At 38.1% G+C, this 23,216-nt stretch overlaps 1 protein-coding gene across 1 annotated transcript in view; it reads left to right on the top strand.

Moving 5' to 3' along the window:
- The window catches only part of CDC5L (cell division cycle 5 like), a 66,587-nt gene extending 51,631 nt beyond the window's left edge, over positions 1-14,956 (top strand). The window contains exons 14-16 of the mRNA XM_007936182.2: positions 486-683; positions 13,923-14,135; positions 14,852-14,956. Of these exons, the coding sequence (XP_007934373.1) occupies positions 486-683; positions 13,923-14,135; positions 14,852-14,956 (516 nt within the window). The remainder of the gene's footprint in view (positions 1-485; positions 684-13,922; positions 14,136-14,851) is intronic.
- Positions 14,957-23,216: the final 8,260 nt, after the last annotated feature.

The following is a 23,216-nucleotide window of genomic DNA, read 5'->3' as shown; positions in this document are numbered from 1 at the left end:
TGTTGCATCTAGATGGCAGCTTCCTAGCTTTTAAGGTCCCAGTCGCTACTCGCCAAAGTAGTAGGTGGAACAATGTTTTGTATAGTATGTTAACTGGCAGTGTGATCTTAAACAAGTTACTTAATTTCCCTGAGTTTTAGTTTCATTAGCTTTAAAATGAGGTTAGTATTTTCTGCTTTGTAAGTTACTTGTCATGTTTGGAGATACAACGTAGGTAAAACTTTTAAAACCAGTTCCTGGCATCTGTGAAATGGTAGCTGCGGTTAAAATTAACGAAGCCAAAAGATGTTTATGTTATTGGAGAACCATGGATGCTTGACTTTTTAATCAGTCTGCATTGATTTTTAATTCATTTTGCTTAGGTATTGTACACCCCTTCCAGATAACAGCCACCAACGAAAACCTTCACCCAGGGAAGGAAGAAAATTAGTATCTTTTAATTACTTAATAGTACTCAGACTTACTGAAATTGTTACTGTGAACAGGCCCAGGATGTTCTGGTGCAGGAGATGGAAGTGGTAAAACAAGGAATGAGCCATGGTGAACTCTCGAGTGAAGCTTATAACCAAGTGTGGGAAGAATGCTACAGTCAAGTTTTGTACCTTCCTGGGCAGAGCCGCTACACACGTGCCAACCTTGCTAGCAAAAAGGACAGAATTGAGTCACTTGAAAAGAGGCTTGAGGTTGGTATCCTTTTAATATTCTAATTTATATGTACTTTGATTAAAATAATAAACCAAGTAATACCACTAAGCCAAGTAATACCATTGGAGCAACTTCAAGAAAATAGATCTAAGGTGGTTTTGCCTTTGCAATTCTAAAGGAAAACTACACTGAGGGATTTGCTCCTCTTTGGCTTTGTTCATTGGTTTCTCAGAATTGCTGGCCTTTGTAACTAAAGGGTACCCTCCATAGGTCATTCAAACATTTTAGATGTGGGAGCAGGGAGTGAAGAGGTTAACAACCAGTCACTCAGAACAGTGTAGACCAGTAGTAGAATAGCCTGTTTTCTCTAAAGGAGGGATCTCAATAGTACCACAAATTTTCCTTTTATAGCCAAGAGATCAGATTGATAGAAATCTGATACATTTCTGTCCATGCTCTGAGTCCTGTAAGTTTTAGAGTGGGCCAAGCTGTATTACCTAGACAGTGGCTTCCATGAATTTTCATGTCCATGAAAACATTGAAATGTGCTAGCTGCACTTTCATGGCATGTGATTTATTTTAATATAGTCTGAATGTTTTGAATACCAGAATCTGCACAGGCATTTTGCCAATGGTGTATAGTAGTGGTTCACAGACCATCAGGCTGCCTTGTAGATTCTTCTTTTTTTTTGTTTAAATTTTTATTGTGATTTGGGTGAAAGTTTGGGAGCAAATTCATTCTCATACAGCAGTTCACATACACGTTGCTTCATGACATTGACTGCAATTTCCCATAATGCAACAGCTCTCTTCCCACTTCCTCCCCATAATTACTTCTTCACTGTGTCTTTCCCTCCCATGTACTACAGCACTCCTAGCTGTCTCCCTGTGGATACATAGCCCTTCTATTTTCACATGATTGATCTCCAAGGAGTGTATCTATCTAATGTAAATGTTGGGCTCATATGTTTGGCTAGAGCCATAGGAGTGGATTCAATTCCAGACCTGAAGAGCAGCTAGGGGCCATAGTCTCAGGGGTTCCACCAGGCTCTATCAGACCAGCAAACTTGGCCCCCCTTTTTTTTTTTAATGATGATTTTGAGTTTTGTTCCACATTGTTCTCCCACTCCATTCAGGATCTCCTAAATGGATCCCCCTCCAAGTGGTTGATGGTGGTAGCCGGGCACCATCTACATCTTGTGGTCTCATAGTCCTATAGGCTGAGGATTGCATGGTGTACTGGTCCCTTGGACTAATTGTGTTCTGGTTACTTAGTGCTGCTCTGACAAGAAATATACCACAAATGGGATGGCCTTAACAAACAGGAGTTTATTCTCTTATAGTTTGGAGGCTTTAGTCCAAGTTCAAAGTGCCAGGCTCTAGGGGCTGGGTGAAAGCCCCTCAGCCTTGGGCTTCAGCTCTACCTCCAGCTTCCAGCCCACTGAAGCTAGAGGCATTTCTTCACTCAGACAGCTGCTGGCTGCTGAGGCTGCCAAGCCCAAGGTTGACAAGTAAAAAGGCATAGTCCCGATGTTACCAAACCACACGGCAGACCATTCACTCAAGTCCATTGTAAGTCCCAAGGTCAGCAGAGCATGGCAGACTGCTGCTGAACAATGGCACGGCTACGTGCAGGGTCCAAGCATGCCATAAGCTAGAGATCATTCCCCAAGACTTCTGCTTAAATACAGGAAGCAGAGCACATTCCCTAAGGCAGCTACTTACCTGCTCATAGTGGATTCCACCATAGAGTTGATTACCAGTCTCATCATGGGGAATACTACATCCAGCTGCCCAGCCACTCAACCAGGTCCAGCCAAGTTGACACACAAACTGAACTACCACAAATTGTTTCCAAGAGTCTTTGGTTTTCTCCATTTTTCTTTGCTCTGGATGAGGGAGAAACCCATTGTTACATCTAGATGACTGCTTGAATTTTTTTTTTTTTTTCAAATTTTATTGTGATTTGGGTGAAAGTTTACAGAGCAAATTCACTTTCCATACAGTAGCTCACATACACTTTGTTTTATGACATTGACTGCAATTTTCCACGATGCAACAACTCCTCTCCCGCTTCCTCCTCAAAGTTACCTCTTCCCTGTATCCTTCCATCCCATGCTCTCCTGCCCCCTGAGCTGTCTCCCTGTGAATACACAGCCCTTCTGTTCTCCCATGATTGAACTCTCCAAGGAGTGTATCTACCTAATGTAAATGTTGCAGTCATATGCCTATCTTTTGTTTGGCTGGAAGCCACAGGAGTGGGTTAAATTCCAGACCTGAATGGCAGCTAGGGACTATAGTCTCAGTGGTTCCATCAGGCTCTATCAGACCAGCAAACGTGGTCATTAAAAAATGATTTTGAGTTTTGTTCCACATTGTTCTCCCACTCTATCCAGGATCGCCTACATAGATCCTCCCTCTGAGTGGTTGACAGTGGTAGCTGGGTACCACGTAGTTTTCTGGTCTCATAGTCATATAGGCTGAGGATCGCATGGGGTACTGGTCCCTTGGACTAATTGTTTTTGTGTGTCTTTGGTTTTCTTCATTCTTCTTTGCTCTGGATAAGGAGAGACCTATCGTTGCACCTAGATGGCTGCTTGCGAGCTTTTAAGATCTTAGTCGCCTGCCTTGTGGATTCTAAATGGTGGTCTTCAAAGATGCTGAGGCCACAATGGAATGAGAAGGAGAAGGGTGCTTCAGGCAATCTCAAGCAGAAAGTGGTCCCAATTTCCTCTTTTATGGACTATCAATTTCTCTTTACAGAAAGCTGATTTGAACATATTTTTATTTAAGGTTAAAATCAGAAATAGTAAAATCATCTGGGATTGTATTGGGGCTGTGTGGGCCTGGGGAAGTAAACAAGTGAAAGGAGTAAAAAGGTATCTTTTCATTGGAAAATTATCCTAAGTCTCAATTTTACCTTTAAAACCACAGGAATAAGCATCTGATAGTTAATGCCCATGAACTTTTATCGTTTAGAATTTGATTTCTTTCTGAAGTAATCCTCTTCTTGGGTAGACTCTAAGTGATCCAATGCTGTTAGCTGTTCTAGTTGTACTTAATAACTTCCAGCAGGGCGTGCTGTTGCTCCTATGTTTTAATACAACGCTGAAGTCAGGGAAAGTAGAACATCAGTGGTTAAATTGTAAGCTTTATTTTCTCTTGTGTAGGCTTCATTTCTTATAAATGGTATTTAGTGGTGTAATTCTGATCTAAGGTCAGCATCACAATTGATTGGAAAGCATTTGGAAAGCTTCCTTGTAACATTTATGTATGAATACTTAGATTTCTCACTTAGTCTGAAGATCTTATTTGAGGTGGGTAAACTCTTTCTGCGTCAGATGGCTAGGACATTTTGTACTGTTTAAAATTAATAAAAAAAAAAAAAGAAAAGTTTTTCCCTAAATCGCATTTACTTTGTTGAGGCACTAACTTTCATGGCAGCAAATAAATGTGTCACAAAGTGAGTGGTGCCATAAAGTACAGTAATTTTTATTTCTGTGTTGAATTGGTCTTGTGAGTTTTGAGGGAAAAGTAGAGAAAGAACCACTGCTGTTCTTTTGGAGATTTATTTGGGTCGTTTATGAGCAACCATTAAAAACATGTGGTTCTCTTTGTTCAGTTCAGTACCAGGAACTGAAGTCTTCCGTTGAACTATTTTTGTTGAAGGATTGGTGATTTTGGAAGAATATTCATGAAACAGTCTGAAGTAATTTTTCTTTTTTTGACTCTTGGATAACTTGCTTTATTGTTTACCCAACTAAACCCAAACCAAACCCGTTGCTGTTGAGTTGATTCTGACTCATAGTGATCCTATAGGACAGAGTAGAACTGCCCCACAGGATTTTCAAGGCTGTAATCTTTATGGGAGCTGACTGCCACATCTTTCTCCCATGGAGCGGCTGGTAGGTTTGAACACTGATCTGTCAGCAGCTGAGTGCTTAACCATTGTGATTACCCAACTAGTTACTTTTAAAGAATACTTAATCACATTCTTTAATTTAGTAAACTTACACTTATTTCAAATGAAAGTTCATTAAATCTTTGAAAAGAAGAAACTCCAAGATCCAAACAAACAAATCCCCCATTTTCTTTTATCCATCCCTAATTCAGAACTGGATTTCTCTTAGCTTATTTTAGCTTTTGAAGGCACGGTTCTACTGGTTTGAAATACATAAATATTTTATTTCAATTGTGGTAATTCTTTCATCATTTCAGCTGATTGCTAAATTATAAACATTATTCAAAGTTTGTTGTGGGGAAGGAACTTTTGTTATACTGTATAAACTAAATGCTATACTGAAATTATCCTCTCCACTCTTAGGTTCAGAGAAAGATGCCTCTCTGTGCAAGCCCAGTGCACTGTGGCTGTCAGTGTGTTTGATTTTTGCTACCATGAACTTTGGAACAGTGAATCTAAATTACGGCCCTATCACAGCCTATCAACCAAGATGAAATCCAGCTTTGTCGTGGTTGGTGTCTCCTAAATGGATTAAAAAAATATGCCTTGAGGTTTTTATTGGAGCTAGTTTTTGAACCATAACTCATGATTTGCCCCCCCCATATTAATATTTGAAATTTAGAACTCAAATGAAAATCCTTAAGATACTCATTTAAAACTAATAGAACCATCTCATATTTCATATGGAATGTGATGGGGGGTGCAAGGAGTCTGTTAAAATAAGTAAATAGAATCAGAATGTACTCAGAGATCAACAGTAAGGAAAGGCTTCTGAATTGTAACCAAGCCCATGTAGTTTATACTGCATCGCAGGCAGAATTAACTTTAGAACCTTGCCAGACATTTGTGTGTAAAATAAAGTGGTAGCATGAAACACACAGACACGACAGCTGATAGCAGAAAAGGAAAAGTTAAGAAAGCATAGCATGCTGAGGCCATTTTAACAGGGTGGCAAAAAAGCCCTGTGTGTTGTAATACTTTTCTGAGGGCATTACAGGTGTATGGTGGATGAGTAAAATGATTGCTGTTTGCAGTGATGCCCCAAATTAAGAAGAAGAGCTTAATTTCTGTTTAATGCTGTGTTTGGTTTTCCTTTTTCTTTAAGGAGAGGTGACTATAATTCATTTTAGAAAATTTTTTATCAAATCATTGAAAATTAAAAAGCTTTAGTACTTTATTTCTTCATACATTTTACTGAGCATCTATTGTGTGCCAGACACTGTTGTAGGCACTGGGGTCACAGCAGTGAAGAAGGCAGCTCTCTGCTCTTGTAGATTTCACTTATCTAGAAAATGCTTAATATGGAGAATCTCCTTTTCTGAAGATGCCAGATACATGAGTCATTACTGTATTTGGGAAGTGCAAATAGAATTTGAAGTGTTCTAATTTGTTTCCACTTTAAGTGGAAATAGGAAATCATCTGAAGACATAATTATTTTGAGTGAAATAATTTCCAGTAGGTGCAAAAGTGAAACGAGAAGTCTGAATTTAGGCCTGCCATTAAATTTAATAGTATTTGAAATAGTATCTAAACTGCTGTGTTGAGGAAGTTTGGCTGAAAAGTAGATTTTGTCATGTTAGCTATAAAAATGGAAAGGCTTTCCTTAGAGATGGAAACTAGGTCAGAAGTAATACTTCTCCTGGTATTTTACTGGCACAGGCAACTTAGTCAAGAAATATTATGTAACACTGACTTCTTGGAAATAAAGTAACTTAACACAGATAACACATTCAAAATCCTGCTGGTGTGTTTGTAGAACTCCTTGAGGACCTCTGACTTTATTGAATGGTTGTATTTCAGCAAAATTGGCTGCACAATGGATCTCATTTTCCCAGTGATTTTCATTATAAAGTCAAATTTTTTTTACATAGGAAAAAAAAAAATCCCCTTAACATTTTAACTCTTTCAAGACTAAATTATTTCTGCTTTGAGTTTTTTGTTAAAATCATATGTTTTCAGTGATGGAAGGAATTTTGAATGGAATGAATTTTTTTTTTTTTGTAATATGGATTTTGATGCAATTAGTGGGACACATATGTCCCAAGAAGTCTCTGGTTCTGGGATTGGTGGGATGAGGCCTATTTCTTCTGATTCAGAGTCATACAGACCTTCATCAGGTGGCAGCATGCTCTTAAAGTAGAATAGTGACTTCCCACTAAACCCCAGAGGTAGAAGGTATAGGTGGTCACTATATGGGTCATAAAAGGGTTGAAGAGTTAAAACTAAAGGTAAAGATAAAGTTTGTGGGCAGTTCTATGAAGAGGGCTATGTGTTGTAATATCCTAGCAGGTTTATGTTACGTGCCCTTATGTGTAGTATATGGGGTGAAGGAGAGGAGTTTGTAGTATTTTGGAATACTTGTTCCCAAGTTTTGCTCTCATTTGTGTCCCTTAAAGGCAATAAAGGCAGTCCCTGGGTTACAAATGAGATCCATTCCTAATTATGTCTTTAAGTCGAATTTGTAGGTAAGTCAGAACAGTTGCATACGGTTCTTATTTAGCTTTAGTGTAAAAAAAGGGCCGGAAGCCTTTTCCATGATTTAAAAGCTGCATATACAGCAAGTGAAGGTGGTTATGATGAAGAATTTGTTCCAAGTTGGTTCAGTCTTTCCAAATGAGGACAAATTTGCATAACATTAAAGGGCAAATATGAGTTGTTTTGACTCTGAGACTTATAATAGATTTAGTTGTCTCTAGCAGGAGACCCTTTGAGAATTGGACCAGAGATTTTCTTGGTGTCTTAATACTGAGTTGAATTTGATTCATCCACTTTATCCGTTTCATTTCCTTACTATGCAGATGTGAAGTGCTCTTGGCATTGCATTATTAAAAGTACATTACTGCTCTTGGAAAGATTTTTAGATTATGTATGTAGGTGTGAGGTTTGTTAAAAGTTCTCTGTAAGGTTAATGCACAGACCCAGGAATTTAGTTGGTTACTGCTAAAGAGTGATTACTGTTTATTTGACAAATAATTTTTTGGTAATAGTTTTATTTGCTTTCATGAAATTAGTCTAATATTTATCTTACTACTTAGCTTGCTTGTCAGGGATGCAATTGGATGATAACTCTGATAGATGCTGACAATAATCACTTATTTGGACTTGACCTCATTAGCATAGAGATGGTTCACTGATAAAACGTAATGCTAGTGAGCAGTGTAGCGATTACAGGAGAAGCATTCATGGAATTTTGTTGCTTGCTTGCAGACATTTTAATGATTGAACCACATCTTTACTATTATAGGATCATATTGCTGAACGTTGGACTAGGATGTGGAGCTGTCAAGTGTGTATTTCGAGTATCCTTAAAGCTCGTTTTTCCAGTGGTGTAAAGTTATATTCTGGCCCTCAAGCAAAGAGTTTCAGTGAGGGATGCTCTTAATGTTTCTGAACCTCCCTGTAACAGACTTTAACTGAAGACAGTATTGGAGACTCAAGGATAATGTGTTTATTTTGGAATTACTTAAGCTTAGTAACCTTAACAAACTTAGTGAGCTTGAAAGTAACAATTACACTTTTATAAGTCCCATACAGCCCCCTTTTGTAATGACCCGAGGAAACACTTATGGTTCCACTGATTCATCTCCTGGGGACCATCAGTTTTCCATTGGTCTCAGGCCAGTCTCTTTTAGACAGTTTCTCTTCTATGCATTTAAGAAATAACATGTGTAGACATTTTTCTAAAAATAATACCTGTGCTTTGTGGAAAATTTAAAAGAAATATAAAAATACAAAGAAGAAAATAGGTAAGGCATAAATAAGCCTACCATCTAGACATTAAACATTTTGGGGTGTATGTGTGCATATTTTAGTCTTTTTTTTTTTTTTTTTACCCCTATGTGTGGGGAAAAAAAATGTTTAAAAACTAAATTCAAACTATCATACTGCTTTTAAAACTTAGTAGTTTAATATTGTAAATATCTTTTTTTTTTTTTTTAAAAAAAAGAGAAATCTGATCTTTGCTTTCATTTAGAGTCTGTGGCAAACATTAGCTTTGGTGAAATCTCCAAATAATTGCACTAATTATATTCTATTGTACTTCTTAAAAAGGAGTTCTGGTGGTACAGTGGTTAAAGCATTTGGCTGCTAACCAAAAGGTTGGTGGTTTGAACCCACCAGCCGCTCTGCAGGAGAAAGATGACGCAGTTGCTTCCATAGATTTACAGCCTTAGAAACCATTCTGTAAGTTCACTATGAGTTGGAATTGACTCAGTGGCAGTGGGTGGGTACTTCTTAAAAAGTTATTTGTAACCTTTTTTATCCCCATTACATATTTCTGAGAGACACTGGTGTTCCTATAGTTTTATAGATTGTTAATAAAAGAATTAGGAATTTTTAGATACAAACTGGGGAAAGTAACTCTCAAGTGTCAAATACATTCTTGTAAGTGAAGCAGACAGGTTAATGCCTAAATTTGGGAAAAAAATGATGGGTGTCATTAAGATCTTATTTGCTTGTATCTAGAATGATTTTTTTTTAAAGGGTGTTTGGTGGCATTGAGCTTGAATTTCTTCGGGTATATTTGCACTTCAGAGGCTGAGACAGGAAGGCATTTGGTTTATTAGCAGTTGTTCTGGTTACCTAGTGCCGCTCTGACAAGAATATACCACTAATAGGATAGTCTGAAGAAACAGGAGTTTATTCTCTTAACAGTTTTGGAGGCTTTAAGTCCAAGTTCAAAGTGCCAGGCTCTAGGGGCTGGGTGAAAGCCCCTCAACCTTGGGCTTCAGCTCTGCTTCTTACTCTCAGCTCACAGAAGCTAGAGGTTTTTCATCACTCAGCTGCTGGCTACTGAGGCTAACAAGCCCAAGGTTGACAAGTAAAAAGGCACAGTTCCGACGTTACCAAACCACACGGCACGCCATTAGTTCAAATCCATTGAAAGTCCCAAGGTCAGCACAGCATGGCAGGCTGCTGAGCATTGACACAGCTACATGCAGGGTTCAAGTGTGCCATAAACTGGAGACCATTACCAAAGCTGCTGCAGACCACCTATCCAAAGCAGCTACTCAGCTGCTAAGAGTAGATTCCACCATGGAGTTGATTATCAGTCTCATCATGGGGAATACTACATCCAGCTTGCCCAGCCACTCAACCAGGCCCAGCCAAATTGACACACAAACTTAACCACCACAGCAGTGGTGTAGACTTTCAAGTAGAATATAACTGTATAGCTCCATAATTCCTGGCTGTGGGCAAGTTACTTCATCTCTCTGGGTCTTAAATTTCTTTGTCTGTAAAATTTGGGTAGGTAATAGTTGCTAAGAGTCCATGGGTGGTGCAAATGTTTAAGTGCTTTACTACTAGTTGAAAAGTTGGTGGTTCAGACTCACCTGGAAGGGCCTCAGAAGACAGGCCTGGCAGTTTGCTTTAGGAAAGTCACAACTTTAAAAAAACCCTGTGGAACATTTCTACTTTCCCCATGGGTTGTTATGAGTCGTCATTGACTCAAAAGCAGCTAACAGTAACAGTAGTAGTTTCTATCTCGTGGAAGTATATGTTGTAAGATAAATAAAAGCAAGTTTTAGTAAATGTGAATTCTCTCCCATGTCTCTCAGGTCTGTGTCACCCTCAGAATTACTTAAATTAGATTAAACTTGGTTTGATACTATGAGGTGTCAAGAAATAACTTCACCTTGAACAACAGGGTGGCTAATAAGTTTATATTCTATAAATTTTGATGGATGTCTGAAATTTGAGACATGGCTAGATTTTAGGAGGAAGGTTGTTTTATGGCATTAAGACTTAAAGCTCAGATTTTAGTTAGTATAAATGGATTTTACATAATTGGTGGGTTTTATTTCATGTTATACATTTTGCTGTATTAAAATAATTGACAATACATAAATTTTAGTGTCTCTTATATTTCATTGTGTTGCTGTATCATGGTTTGGGGCATAGGGTCTTAAGTTAAGAAAATATTTAGCCTTTAGAGTATATACTGAATTAGATTTTTAAGAAACCTTTTATTATGGGAATTGTGAAACATCATATATCATCTATGATAGCCGTCACATCAAAGCCACTCTTATTTCATCCATTACTCCTTCTTCTCTTGCTGCATTTATTTTGAAGCAAATTTCAGACATCATGTTATAATAGAGAATTATGGTGCATGACATTTGCCAGCTTGGTCTCCCTCACCTTTATGTGTAGATGTATTCACATTCATCTCCTGTTTTGAACGGCATTTTACTCTTTCATATTAGATGCAAACCAAAAATAAAACAAAACAACCAAACTCACTGCCATCGAGTTAATTCTGACTCATAGTGACCCCTATTGGGTTTTTAAGGCTGTAAATCTTTACGGAAGCAGATTGCTTTATTTTTGTTCTGCAGAACAGCTGATAGGTTCAGATCACCCACTGTTGGTTAACAGCCAAATGGTACCACTACACCCACCAGAGCTCAGCTTTAATTATATCCAGTATAGGCCCACTTTAAATCACAGAGTGTTGGTGAACTTTATTTAAAATTATTTAAAAGTTTGGTGCTGATACATATTTAAACCACAGTAGTGATTTATAAACTTCTAACATAATCATATTTGGGAGGATTGTCTAGTGATCAGAGCAAAGTATTTAATCCTAGCTCCACTACTAACTTTGTTAGATGTATTAAGATTCCTAAGTGGCTCTATAAGTGCAGATGAAGATTTGAAAAGCATGTTTTTGAGAACTTTTGGTAAATCAGCTATTAGATGCAGTGTAAGCTCTTTCAGCCAGTATTGTTTTGTTCAAATAAGTTGCTTTTTCAGGGCAGTTGCTAATATACCTACTCCTCACTTACTATCTTATGCAACATTTTGCATTTATGACAGTAGTAAAAAACTACTATCTATTTTGCGCATTAGCGATGTATATCTGGCAGTAAGGAATGCCAAGAGACTAGGTGAGAGTCTCTGGCTATGTTATGTTGTCAGCTTGGCTGTTCCAGGGTTTTCAGTGGTTTGGCAGTTAAGTAATTTGGCAGTCATGGGTAGTCATCCTCCATTTGATCTAAAGTCATCCTCCATTTTCTCATAACATCAGTTTTCATATAACATCCTGGTCTTGGAACCTAACCATGTCAGTAAGTGAGGAGTGGTGTACTTTTTTGTTTGTTTTTTTTAAAGCTTTTGGAAATATCAGTCTAGTTAAATCAGAGCCTAGTTTTCCCTCTTTCTTTGTATTTTAAACAATAAGGTTTTATACTGTATGAGACATCAGTGTTGCTTCTGTGTGTGTACAGCAGGACAGGGGAATCAGACCTGATTTAAAGTTATTTCTGCCCCACTTATGCATGTACATTTATTGGCTAGAAAAAGGCCAGAATTTTATAGGTTGGTTTTTTTCCTCCTAAACTATGTTGGGCTATCATAGGTTGAACATTTTACAAAGCATACAGATATATTCCTTCACATTTTAGATCACATGTCACACGTAAGATAACTAACAAACTAAAATTGATTATTAAACGTGGTAATCTGTTTCTTCTTTATACTTGTAGTGACTGTTTTTATATAGTTATTTGACTAAATTAATTTTTTCCTGTACTTAAATTTTTTCATCTATAATTTATTTTCCTACTTTCTTGGAATCTTTAGCACACTATTTGAGCCAGGAGACTTTTATAGAGCTTGAGCTAAATTAAGTAAAATTTTTGGCATTAAATGGAAAACTAGCACCTTTGAAGGTTTAAAGTCTCTAGTGGTTTGGGAATAATAAATGACTCAACTATATGAGGTGAGATCATTCCCAGATGGAGGATATCAATAATACTAAATGTACTTTGATTACTAATTAAAAACCTTTTGAGCATAGATAGATATTACATACTGTTATACCAAATTAGAAATTGAATATCTATAGAGCATAGTCTGAGTATAGCTAATTGAGTTACCTTAACTAATAAAAATGATAATTTGTGTGACTAATTTTCCAAGGAGGGGTCACTATGAGTCGGGTCTGACTCGACAGCAAATAACAACAACAACAGTTTTGAAAAAGCATTGTATGTATCAATTTGAAATTGTATGCTGTTGAGGTTTTTGGAATGTGTGTTTGAGTCCCCATATGATTGTGAATATCTAATGTGGGTATTCTTAGCATGTGTTGTATTATGACAGTTTAAGCAACTTGATGGAATTCGTGGATTTGGTGGTTCACTTATTGGAAATGAAGACTATTTTTGGTAGATGTAGTTGGAAAAAACAGCTGACACTTAGCTTCTGTAATGACTGACTGAAACAGGGGTTCTCCATCCTGATTGCCTTTAGAATCATCTGCCAAATGTCATATTCTTTTTGTTTTATGGATTTTATGTCAGATTTAGGATTATAGGATTATAAAAATAATCTCTTAGTAATATGATAGTTTTAGGGGAGTTATGTTTTGATCACAACTGTGGTACATAAAATAGATGGAATATAATTATTTAACATGTACTAGACATACAATAAGGAGCTTTGTGGTGCAGTGCGTATGGCGTTTGACTGCTAACCGGAAGGCTGGCAGTTCAAACCCACCAGCCACTCCACAGAAGAAAGATGGGGCAGTCTGCTTCGGTAAAGGTTCATCGCCTCAGAAACCCAATGGAGGTCACGCTGAGTCGGAATCGACTTGATGGCAGTGGGTTTGGTTTGAGTTAGTGTACTTTTAAGGAGCTCTGGTGGCTATAGTGGTTAAGTCATTTGGTTGCTAACCAGAAGGTTGGTAGTTCGAACCCACCAGCTGCTCTGCAGAAGAAGGATGGGGCACTCTGCTTCTGTAAAGATTTACAGCCTTGGAAACCCAGTGGGGGTCACTAGGACTCAGAATCAAGTTGATGGCAGTGAGTTTGGATTTTTGGAATGTACTTTTAATGAGCTCTGGTAGTACAGTGGTTAAGTTATTTGCCTGGTAACCAGAAGGTCGGTGGTTCAAAACCACTAGTTGTTCTGTAGGAGAAAGATGAGGCAATTTACTTCCGTAAAGATTTGCAACCTTGGAAACCTGGGTTGCTGTGAGTCAGAGTTGACGTGATGGCAGGGGGCTTGGTTTTTTTGTTTAGTGTACCCATAGGAGCTCTGATGGTGCTGTGGTTAAAGCGTTGGGCTGCTAACCAAAAGGCTGACGGTTCGAACCCACCAGCTATTCTCTGGAAAAAAGATGAAGCACTCTGCTTCTGTAAAGATTTATGTCTTTGTAAATCCTATGGGGGTCGCTATGAGTCAGAATCGACTCAGTGGCAGTGAGTTAGGTTTGGGTGGAAGGGTACTTTTGCCTTGAGTCATGTAGATGAACCAGCAGTTACTTAGCCTGCTTTTGTCATGTGCTATCTCCCCAACCCCTAGATCAACAGAGGCCACATGACCACAGAAGCCAAGAGAGCAGCAAAAATGGAAAAGAAGATGAAAATTTTGCTTGGGGGTTATCAGTCTCGTGCTATGGGGCTCATGAAACAGTTGAATGACTTATGGGACCAGATTGAGCAGGCTTACTTGGAGTTACGCACTTTCGAAGAATTGAAAAAGCATGAAGATTCTGCTATTCCTCGGAGGCTAGAGGTAACATTTTGTTTATTGACTTGCAGCATTACTTAGAGAGAGAGTTGTAAAGAGTTCTCAGGGTTTTTGTCTTCTTTTTTTCTCTTTCTTCTGAGCCTCAAGGCTGTATTTGATGTTAGTACTGTTCGGATTTTTTCAATGAGAGCCTGAAGTTTTGACTTTTCTAGTCTAGAGTTGCCTATGTGTAGGTGGATGTTTTGTTTATAGATGCACAATGAAATGGGCTTTTTCCCCCTGAAACTTAATTGCACCCCATTCATAGAACTTTGACGTAAATTAAAATAGCCATTTTGTTTTATAGCATAGGATGCTGAGAACAGAGCTAGTTATTCCAAAGTGTCAAATGCCTTTTTCTGGGTTTGATACAAATGTGTTCAGACTAACTTGCAAGTTGTGATAGCCTCTGCCCTGAGAAAGGGCATTCAGGGCTTATTTAAGTGCATTTGTGGGTATTGATAGGACAGTGATGGCTTGTTTATTTGCAGAAGCAGCAAAGATTTTACAGCAAGTTCTTATAGTCAAACCAAATATATGGCTGTAGTACTGGTTTTATAATAAGCAAAAATATTTTCTTAAATTTGTTTCTCTTTGGAAAATACTTACCTCTTAAGAGTAATGAATCAACTCAGTTGTTTGCAAGATGATAAAATACCATGATACATTTTTAAAGTTTTGATTATATTTACATAATCATTTAATATTTTTGTCTCTTCAAGTGTCTAAAAGAAGATGTGCAGCGACAACAAGAAAGAGAAAAGGAACTTCAGCATAGATATGCTGATTTGCTGCTGGAGAAAGAGACTTTAAAGTCCAAATACTGAAGCACAGTTTATAATCTGTCACAGGATGAATTAATTGCTGGTTTTCATTCTTTGGAAGGCTGAAACTTACGTTTATTTTCATTGACAAATTTGCCCACGATGTGTGGTTTTTCGGTTGTTTATTTTAAATGATATCCATCTTATGAATTCTGTGTATAAAGACTAAATCCACAGGACATTTTAGGGTTTAAATTATTGAGATGATCTTTCTTTTATCAGTGTCATATTTGCAAAAAATTTTCAGTTTTGGCCTTTAATTTTAAAAAACCTGATTTTAAAGTGCTGCCTGTGAGTAAACTCTTCAATAAAAACAAAACATAAAAAATTGAGAATGTGGCCTTTTGTTTGAGGTAATTGGGTACTTGCAGTGCCCACAAACCAGCAGATAGGTTCTCTGTGTCATATTTAATGAGTGACTCTTGGGTAATCGAAAGGGTGATCCAGTGTCTCAAATCCTTAAGAGGCAATCCTTCTGTGGCTTTGTTAGTTTTGACAAACTGTTAAAGCATAGGTTGGTCATTTCTCTATACACTGACAAGACAGATTAGCTTTTTAATATCTCAGTCAACCCCCTCCCCTCTGGTATAACTTTAGGTACAGTCTGTTTCCTGTCTAGCTATTCACATGGTTTATGGATTAGGACTCAAAAGATTTAATTTTTCTCAACCTGCTATTGTAAATATTTTTTTAACAAAGATATTTTATAGGTTAATTTCAACAAGTTCATCAAACTTTATTAAAGTTCTGCATTTAGTTTAACAAATCAGCCACATAAATGTAGGATTTGGGGAAGGAATTGGGGTGGGGAGATCTAATTTTATAGCTACTAATATGAAATGATTTACGAGACTATTAATTGGCTCAGTAGAGGCCAGTAATGTGTTGGGGTCACCAAAAAAGTTTGTCCAGTCTTAGAATACTAGAGACTCTCAAAGGGAGAGGAGGAGGAATTCATTCATTCAGTCAGTCATCAGATACCTAGTGAATATCTACCCTGTGCTTGAGTTCTGGAGATGGAACAAGGAATGAAGTAGGCGTGGTTCCTGCCCTGTGGGAATGACAGATAATCAAAATGTTTGTTGAGTGACTCCTGTGTGTCACTTATTTAGGTATTGGAAATAAGCAGTTATTAAGGCAGACAAAATTCTTACTCTCGTAGAGGTGACATCAGTAGCGGCAGGTGACATCAGTAGCGGCAGATACTAAACATATACATAAAAAGGGAAAGTCTCAGATAATGAGTTTTAGATTCTGTGGAAGGAATTAGATTGGGATGATGTGAAAGTGATTGGGTAGCTGCTTTAGATTGAGCCATTAAAGAAGCTCTCTCTGGGGAGGTAACATTTTTAGGATAAGATGCAATTGACATTTTAAGAAGGAGCCATCATTGGGAGGCTCAAAGGGAAGAGCCTCCCAGGCAGAGTGAATAGCTAACTCAAAGCCCCTTTGGTGTGTTTGAGAAAAGTAAAGGAGGACAGTATGGCTAGAGGTTCAAGAACAGCATGTATAAAAGCCAGGGCCATATATATAGCCGTAGTATGGAGTTTAGATCTTTAATTAAAGTATGATGGGAACCTGTTGGAAGATTCTCAGCAAAGGAATGATCACATTGTGATTCAGAAACATCATGGTGGCCATGCTGTACGATGTCTCTGGAGCCAGCTAGTTTAGGAGCCTGATGCAGTAATCCAGGCAGGCGATGAAAGTGGTTCAAACTGGCTTAGAGGTGGTGGTGATAGAGAGAAGGTAATGACTGTAGTCTCATCAGACCATGAATTTATATTTTCCTGGTAGCTGTAGTCATTTAATTCTAATACTTTTCAGTTCATTTCTCATGAGGTTTCTGGGAAATACTTGGTGCCTAAGGCACTTGACTGCTAACCAGAAGGCTGGCGGTTCAAACCCACCAGCCACTCCTTGGAAGGAAGATTGGGCAATCTACTTCCTCCATAGCGATACGGCCTTGGAAACCCAAGGAGGGGTCGCTGTGAGTCAGGGCCGACTCCACGGCACTCAACAACAACAACGACAACGATAACTTTACTAGTTTTATTTCATTTTTATCGCATGTGGTGTTGGCTGCAGTATTTAGAACAATGTCACGTAATGATGATGGACATTCTTGTTTTGTTTCTGATTTTAGTGGGAATATCCTAGTGTTATCTTTAAGTTGACGGTTTTGAGTTAGATTTCTTTATCCAGAAAGGATATTTGCCTCTGTTTCTAGTTTTTAAAGAGTTTGAATTTGGGATGCCTCTGGAATTTTGTCATGTATATATGAGGCGTCTGTGATTATGATCTTTGATCATGTCGTTTTTATGATTTGATATGTTGATTATTATTAATAAATTTTCCAACATTAAATCATCTTTTCCCTCCTGGAATCAGGCACATTGATTTCTTTTTTTTTTAAGATTTAGAATTCAACTGCATTTTATGTAAACTTGATTTTAAAGAGTTGATGTAATAATGTTAATAAAGACTAATTTTGTACTCAAAATTTGAAGTGATGCATATATTTCTAGCTTAAAAACTCACCAAGAGTTGCATAATTTCAAAACTGCAGTGTCAATGCATTGTAACCTGCTTGTGCTTTTGCCACAGAGTAGTGCCGCTTTAACTGGTAAACAGACTTGCCATCGCCCTTTGTTAGTATTGTGTAAAGCCCCGTGTGTGCCTTGCACCCCGCTGAGCATGATTTTGGTGACTTTTAATACTCACTTGCCATATCCTCTCACAGGCATTCAGTAAGTGATAGTGTTAATGCTGGTGTTAAAAGGTGTGCTCAAGTCTTTGGGACAAAAGTTAAATTTGATAAATCAAAAGAAACCACCCCCATGAGTTATAGAATCCTCTTTGAAATGTTAGAAATAATGCTGAGATCATAAAAAAAGAGTATTTAAAAAATAAAAACAGTCTACAGTGAGTATAGATTTAACACTGTCCAAACAAACATTCTCCCTACTTTTACATTTATTTTTCTGAAAAGTTAAGTTTTGAAATCAGTGATATTGTGACTAAAATGTGACTGCTCTACTGGTACTTTGGAATTCAGTTTGCTAATCTTTTATTTAGGAATTTTACATTTTTACATGAGTGGAATTGGTTGTCTTTTGGGCCATCATTGTCCAAGTCTTGACGTATTTTATTAGGTCTGCAGAGTGAACAGAAGAACTATATATATTTTTCTGTGCATAAGGCAATTAATAGCTTGAGAATGATTTGAAGGAACACACTTGTAAAACTTTGGAATTCAGAGCCCTTTTTGACAATAATTTCTTGGCTACTACCAGTTTCTTCTGTGAGTATTGGAATGTTACCTATTTTAAATTAAAATACTCTGTTTTAACCTAATTTTTTACTTTTATGCTTATTTACTAAATATAAGTAATTTATACTTTTCCAGAAAACTTTTCCTTCTGTTGAAATTTAAACATTTATTAGCAGAGAATTCTAATATTTTAATCTCTTTCCTATTAATTACCATTTCTTAGTTCTAAGAGATTTACCTTTTCTTAGTGCTCCCATTTCTTAATCTTGTCCTTGATTAGAATTGCTAAACCAAACCCAAACTCACTGCCATCAAGTTGATTCCAACTCATAGCAACCCCCTTTGGGTTTCCCAAGGCAGTAAATTTTTACAGAAGTAGATTGCCCAGTGTTCCTTATGTGAGTGACTGGTGGGTTTGAACCACCAACCTTCTGGTTAGCAGTCAGATGCCGTAGGCACTAAACCACCAGAGCTCCTTAATTTTTCCCATAAAAAAACTAGTGTTTGGATTTGTTTATCAATTAAGATACTCCGTTTTAAAATCTATTGATTACTCCTTTTATGTTTATCATTTCCTTTATCTCCACTTTTTTAGTCTGATGCTTATGTTTTGTTTGTATATAAACATTTAAGGCTTTTGCCTTGTCCCTAAGTTCAAATATGTTCATATCCAGCTTTGTTATTTATCATTATGTTTAAAATTTTGGGTTCTGTAATTAACATTGAAAAGTTTCTGTGTGGTTGGCTTTCTTTGTTGTTGCTATTTGTAGGATTTTTACCTTATGAAAAGAAGATAATGGCTTACATAACTTCTGCTTTTTAGAATTCGTTGAGATTTTGGACCTACCATTTAACCTCTTTTTCAGTGTTCTGTGGGTGTTTTCTCTGATGAAAAGAAGGCTTATTCAGTTTGATTAGGACAGAGTTGAGTGTGAATCAGTCAATTTAATTATTCAGATTTTGTTTTCTTTTTTTTTTGGGAGAGTATATGTTACTATTAGAACTAACAGTGGTGTGTTTAGTCTCTTACAGTTATTCCACTCAATTTTGTCATTTCATACTGTTAATTAGTATACAAATACCTTTTCTTGGTATTTGTATACCAAGGTCTCACAATCTTGGGTGGGCTGATACAATTCATAAGGAAGACTTTCTTGTTTAAAGTATTGTTTTGTCCTATTTACGTTTTTTTTTTCCTTAGATTTTAACTTTCTTTGATCTTAAAATTTCTTTCTCATTTTGGTTTATATTTACTTATTTAATAAATTGTTGTCTATCCTTTTTGCTTTTAACTTTTCTATGTGATTTTCAGTTGTGTCTCTTAAATAGCATATCAGATTTTCAGCTCATTTGGAGAGTCCTTGCGTTTTAATAGGGGAGTTAAATGCATTTGCTTTTATGGTAATTGCCAGCTTTGGGATCATGTTTTTATACTTTCTCACTCATTCCTATCATTTCCTAAATGGACTGTAATTTTCTGGTTTTGACTTGTCATTACTAGGTGCTGTCTTTCTTAGTGATTTAGAAATCCTTGTTATAAATGTTACAAATGATTATTGTTTGTAAATTTAGGGTATCATTTAGGATTCAAGATGTAGTCAAGAGAAAGAGACCACACAATTGATTTGGAAGGGGAAAATTCAATATGAAGAATTATTAACTAGTAACAAGAGATTAACTACTGTGAGGGCGAAAGAGATCGCTAAAGAATACAAGAACAGTAGATGTAGGGAAGGTGTCCTGGGTGGCTCGACTTCTCATTCAACAGGTTGGTGGTTAGAACCCACCCAGAGATACCTCTGAAGACAGAGGCCTAGGATCTGCTTCTGAAAGGTCACAGCTTGAAAACCTTACGGAGCAGTTCTGTTCTGCACACGTGAGGTTGCCATGAGTCAGAACTGACATGACAACAGTTAACAACAATAGCAAAGATGTAGGGAGTAGCCACCACTTCTGTGGCTGAGGGAATGTACTCAAAGAAGGAACACATTTGGAAGAGCCCTTCTCCTTTTGCCCCCCAAGGCTGAGGTTCAGATCTCATTGAAGAGTGTATGTTACGTCCTATTGAGTGGAGAAGTTTGCTGAGGTCTCACAATCTCGGGTGGGCAGACAGGTGCCAGTGAAACTCTAGGAAGCCATTTGATGGGATGCCAGTGAAGTTTGGAGAAAAGCTGCTACCTGGGGTGCCCACAAATCTTTGGAGAGTGTTGGCTACTTGTTTCTCACATGTCACTGGCAGAGAAGCCCCATGCTGACGCTGATGCAGTAGAAGCAGGAAGTAAAAGCACCAGAACCAGGAGAAGTGAAGCTCCTTCCCCTGGCTGTGCCCAGTGCCTTCTGCTGACAATGTTGTGTCTACTGGCAAAGGAGAAAAGGTACAAGTTACAACTCCAGTATCACAAAGCAGGCTGAAAGGGTGGATTTGGAGGTGGCACTATATGTATTACTTTTCAAAGTCAACTCAAGCCTGTAGTTTACTGAGCATCTGGGTAAAGAATGCATCATTGTCTGAACTAGTTTTAATTCCATTAACGGCTCCTTCCTTCTTTAAACCATGGTCAGGGTACTGTTTATAAATGCCCAGCCAAAGTATGCATCATATTTTATTATTAAAAACTATTTATACATCAGGTTGTCCCTAGTGGCAGATCTTTGGATTTGGATGCAATTTTTAAAATTTCAATCTGGCCTCTTGAGTTTGTTGAAAGGGTTTCCTTGGTTCCTTATGCTGCCTGCGATCCTTTAATACTATTTTTTTTTTCCTACATTTGCAGTCACAGATAAGGCCAAGGAGGGGAGTAAGACAATAAGAACTTCTTAATGTTTATTTTTAGGACAGTAATACATGCATTTATTTTACAAAATCAAATTCTGAGAAGATGGGGACAGCTGGAATAGTCTTTGATTTTTGGATTTTCTTGCTCTATGTAAAAGCATAGCAACCAAAAACCGCTGGACAATATTCACACTATGTTGTTGTTATGTGCTGTCGAGTCAGACCCGACTCATAGCAACCCCTCTTTGGATTTCCGAGGCAGCATCACTACAGAAGTAGATTGCCCCATCTTCCTTCCGAGGAGTGGCTGGTGGGTTTGAACTGCCAGCCTCTGGTTAGCAGTCAAGTGCTTTAGGCACTGTGCTACCAGAGCTCCATTCACACTATAGATGACAGGATACCCGGGGACATGAGTGGGTGGGGATGAAACCTACCAACGGGCACAAGACCTGTGTGCTGTTGGTAATTATGCAGGGAGAGCTGAGGGAAGCAGTGGGGCATGTGACTAGGAAACAAGGGAACCCTAAAGTAGCCAACAGTTAATCATGGAATATGTGGTGGACCAATCTGAGAATAGTGGCTGAAATGGAAGAGTTTTACCCACTCCCGTAGCAGGTGACTGCAAAGGAGTAAAAGTTTGAAGACAAATTAGCAACTTCAATGTGTTAACATTTTTTCAGATCAAAATATTTCAAATCTTGTACTGTCTCAAGGCAAGATTGTTTTCTATGCAAAATGCAAATGCAGTAGTAATAAAAATTCACTGTTGTCGAGTCAGATTCAACTCGTAGTGACCCCTCCTTGGGTTTCCAAGGCTGCATCACTATGGAAATAGATTACCCAACCTTCCTTCTGAGGAGTGGCTGGTGGGTGTTAACCTCCAGTCTTCAGGTTAGCAGTCAAATGCCTTAGACACTATGCCACCAGAGCTCCTACAGTATTAATAGGTGGGTATTAAAGTTACTATCTGTAAAATTTTTGTTAACATCTAGAGCTGTGCTGTCCAATATGGTACCATTAGTCACATGTGGCTGTTGAGCCCTTGGAATGTGGCTGGTTCAAATAGAGATGTGCTTAAAGTATAAAATGCCTGCTAAAAGAGCATGGGGGTGGCATCCTCTGACCTGCAGCCTTACAAGAGCGAGAGAGAATCACCATCAGCAGCCCAATGCTGCTTCCTATGAGGTCAGACATGCCATTGTCACTCTCCACCCTTTTTACCAGTGCTGACATCAACCATCTCTTCTATGGCACTCTCTACTTCTATACGATAATTCGTTGCAGTGGCCACATAGAATTCACAGACAATTCTCATGATTATGGGGTTCATTAGGGAAGTAACAGGGTACAGTTCAGGTTCAGAAGCACTCAGGATACAATTCTTCAATCAGCACTGCCTCCCCTCGGCCATGCCCTCAGGCATGCCTCTCTTTGGTCCTTGGCATCTTGTGCTGGCCTCTGCCCTGCTTGGGCAATTGTTACAAAGCTATTTTAGCTCTGCCAATAGATGTGCACCTCACTCCTCCAGCAATTCTGCCCAAAGGCATTCAGCTTTCTCATTCCATGGGCCAGCAAGCCCACTGCTCTGTCTCATGCTGGTCTCTTGGTTCTGCTGCCACCATCTCTCTGCCTCTCTTGGTCAAGGAGGTCCAGCGCATGGATCTGTGGTCCAAGGACACACTTCACTCCACCTCCGGCTCTTCTCTCTTGATGGCAGTGAGATCCCCCTTTCTGCCTCTGGGAGGGCTCATTTTAAGCCTAAGGAGATGACAAAACTGACCAATCCCCACATTAGGGTTCCATCCACTTTATTTGCATGGTCCCGTCCCTATGCCTGCCATATACCGTATTTACATTACTAACAAGCTATCCAATCCCCTTGGTGGACCACACGCAACTTGCATTTACGTAGTTCCACCCAGTCATCTGGTGGATGCCACAAAAACCATGGCTAGAAGAGCCATACCAAGTAATTCCCTGCACCACAGTGCTAATGGGATTTTGAAGACAGTATGAAAAAGAAAGTGCAATATCTCAGTTTTCATATTGTTTATATATTGATATGAGAGTATTTTGAATATATTGGATTAAATAAAATATTAATTTTACCTGTCTTTATTTTTTTTTAATGTGATTAGAAAATGTTAAATTGCATAGATGGCTTGCACTGTATTTCTGTTGTGCACTGCTGTTCTGATTTTTTTTTTTTTTTT

Source organism: Orycteropus afer, unplaced genomic scaffold (genome assembly GCF_000298275.1).
Source record: "Orycteropus afer afer isolate SDZICR_OR568_19922 unplaced genomic scaffold, OryAfe1.0 scaffold00034, whole genome shotgun sequence".
In the NCBI taxonomy this organism is placed as follows: Eukaryota; Metazoa; Chordata; class Mammalia; order Tubulidentata; family Orycteropodidae; genus Orycteropus; species Orycteropus afer.
The sequence above is the reverse complement of the archived record's forward strand: the minus strand, read 5'-3'. Positions and strand labels throughout refer to the sequence as shown.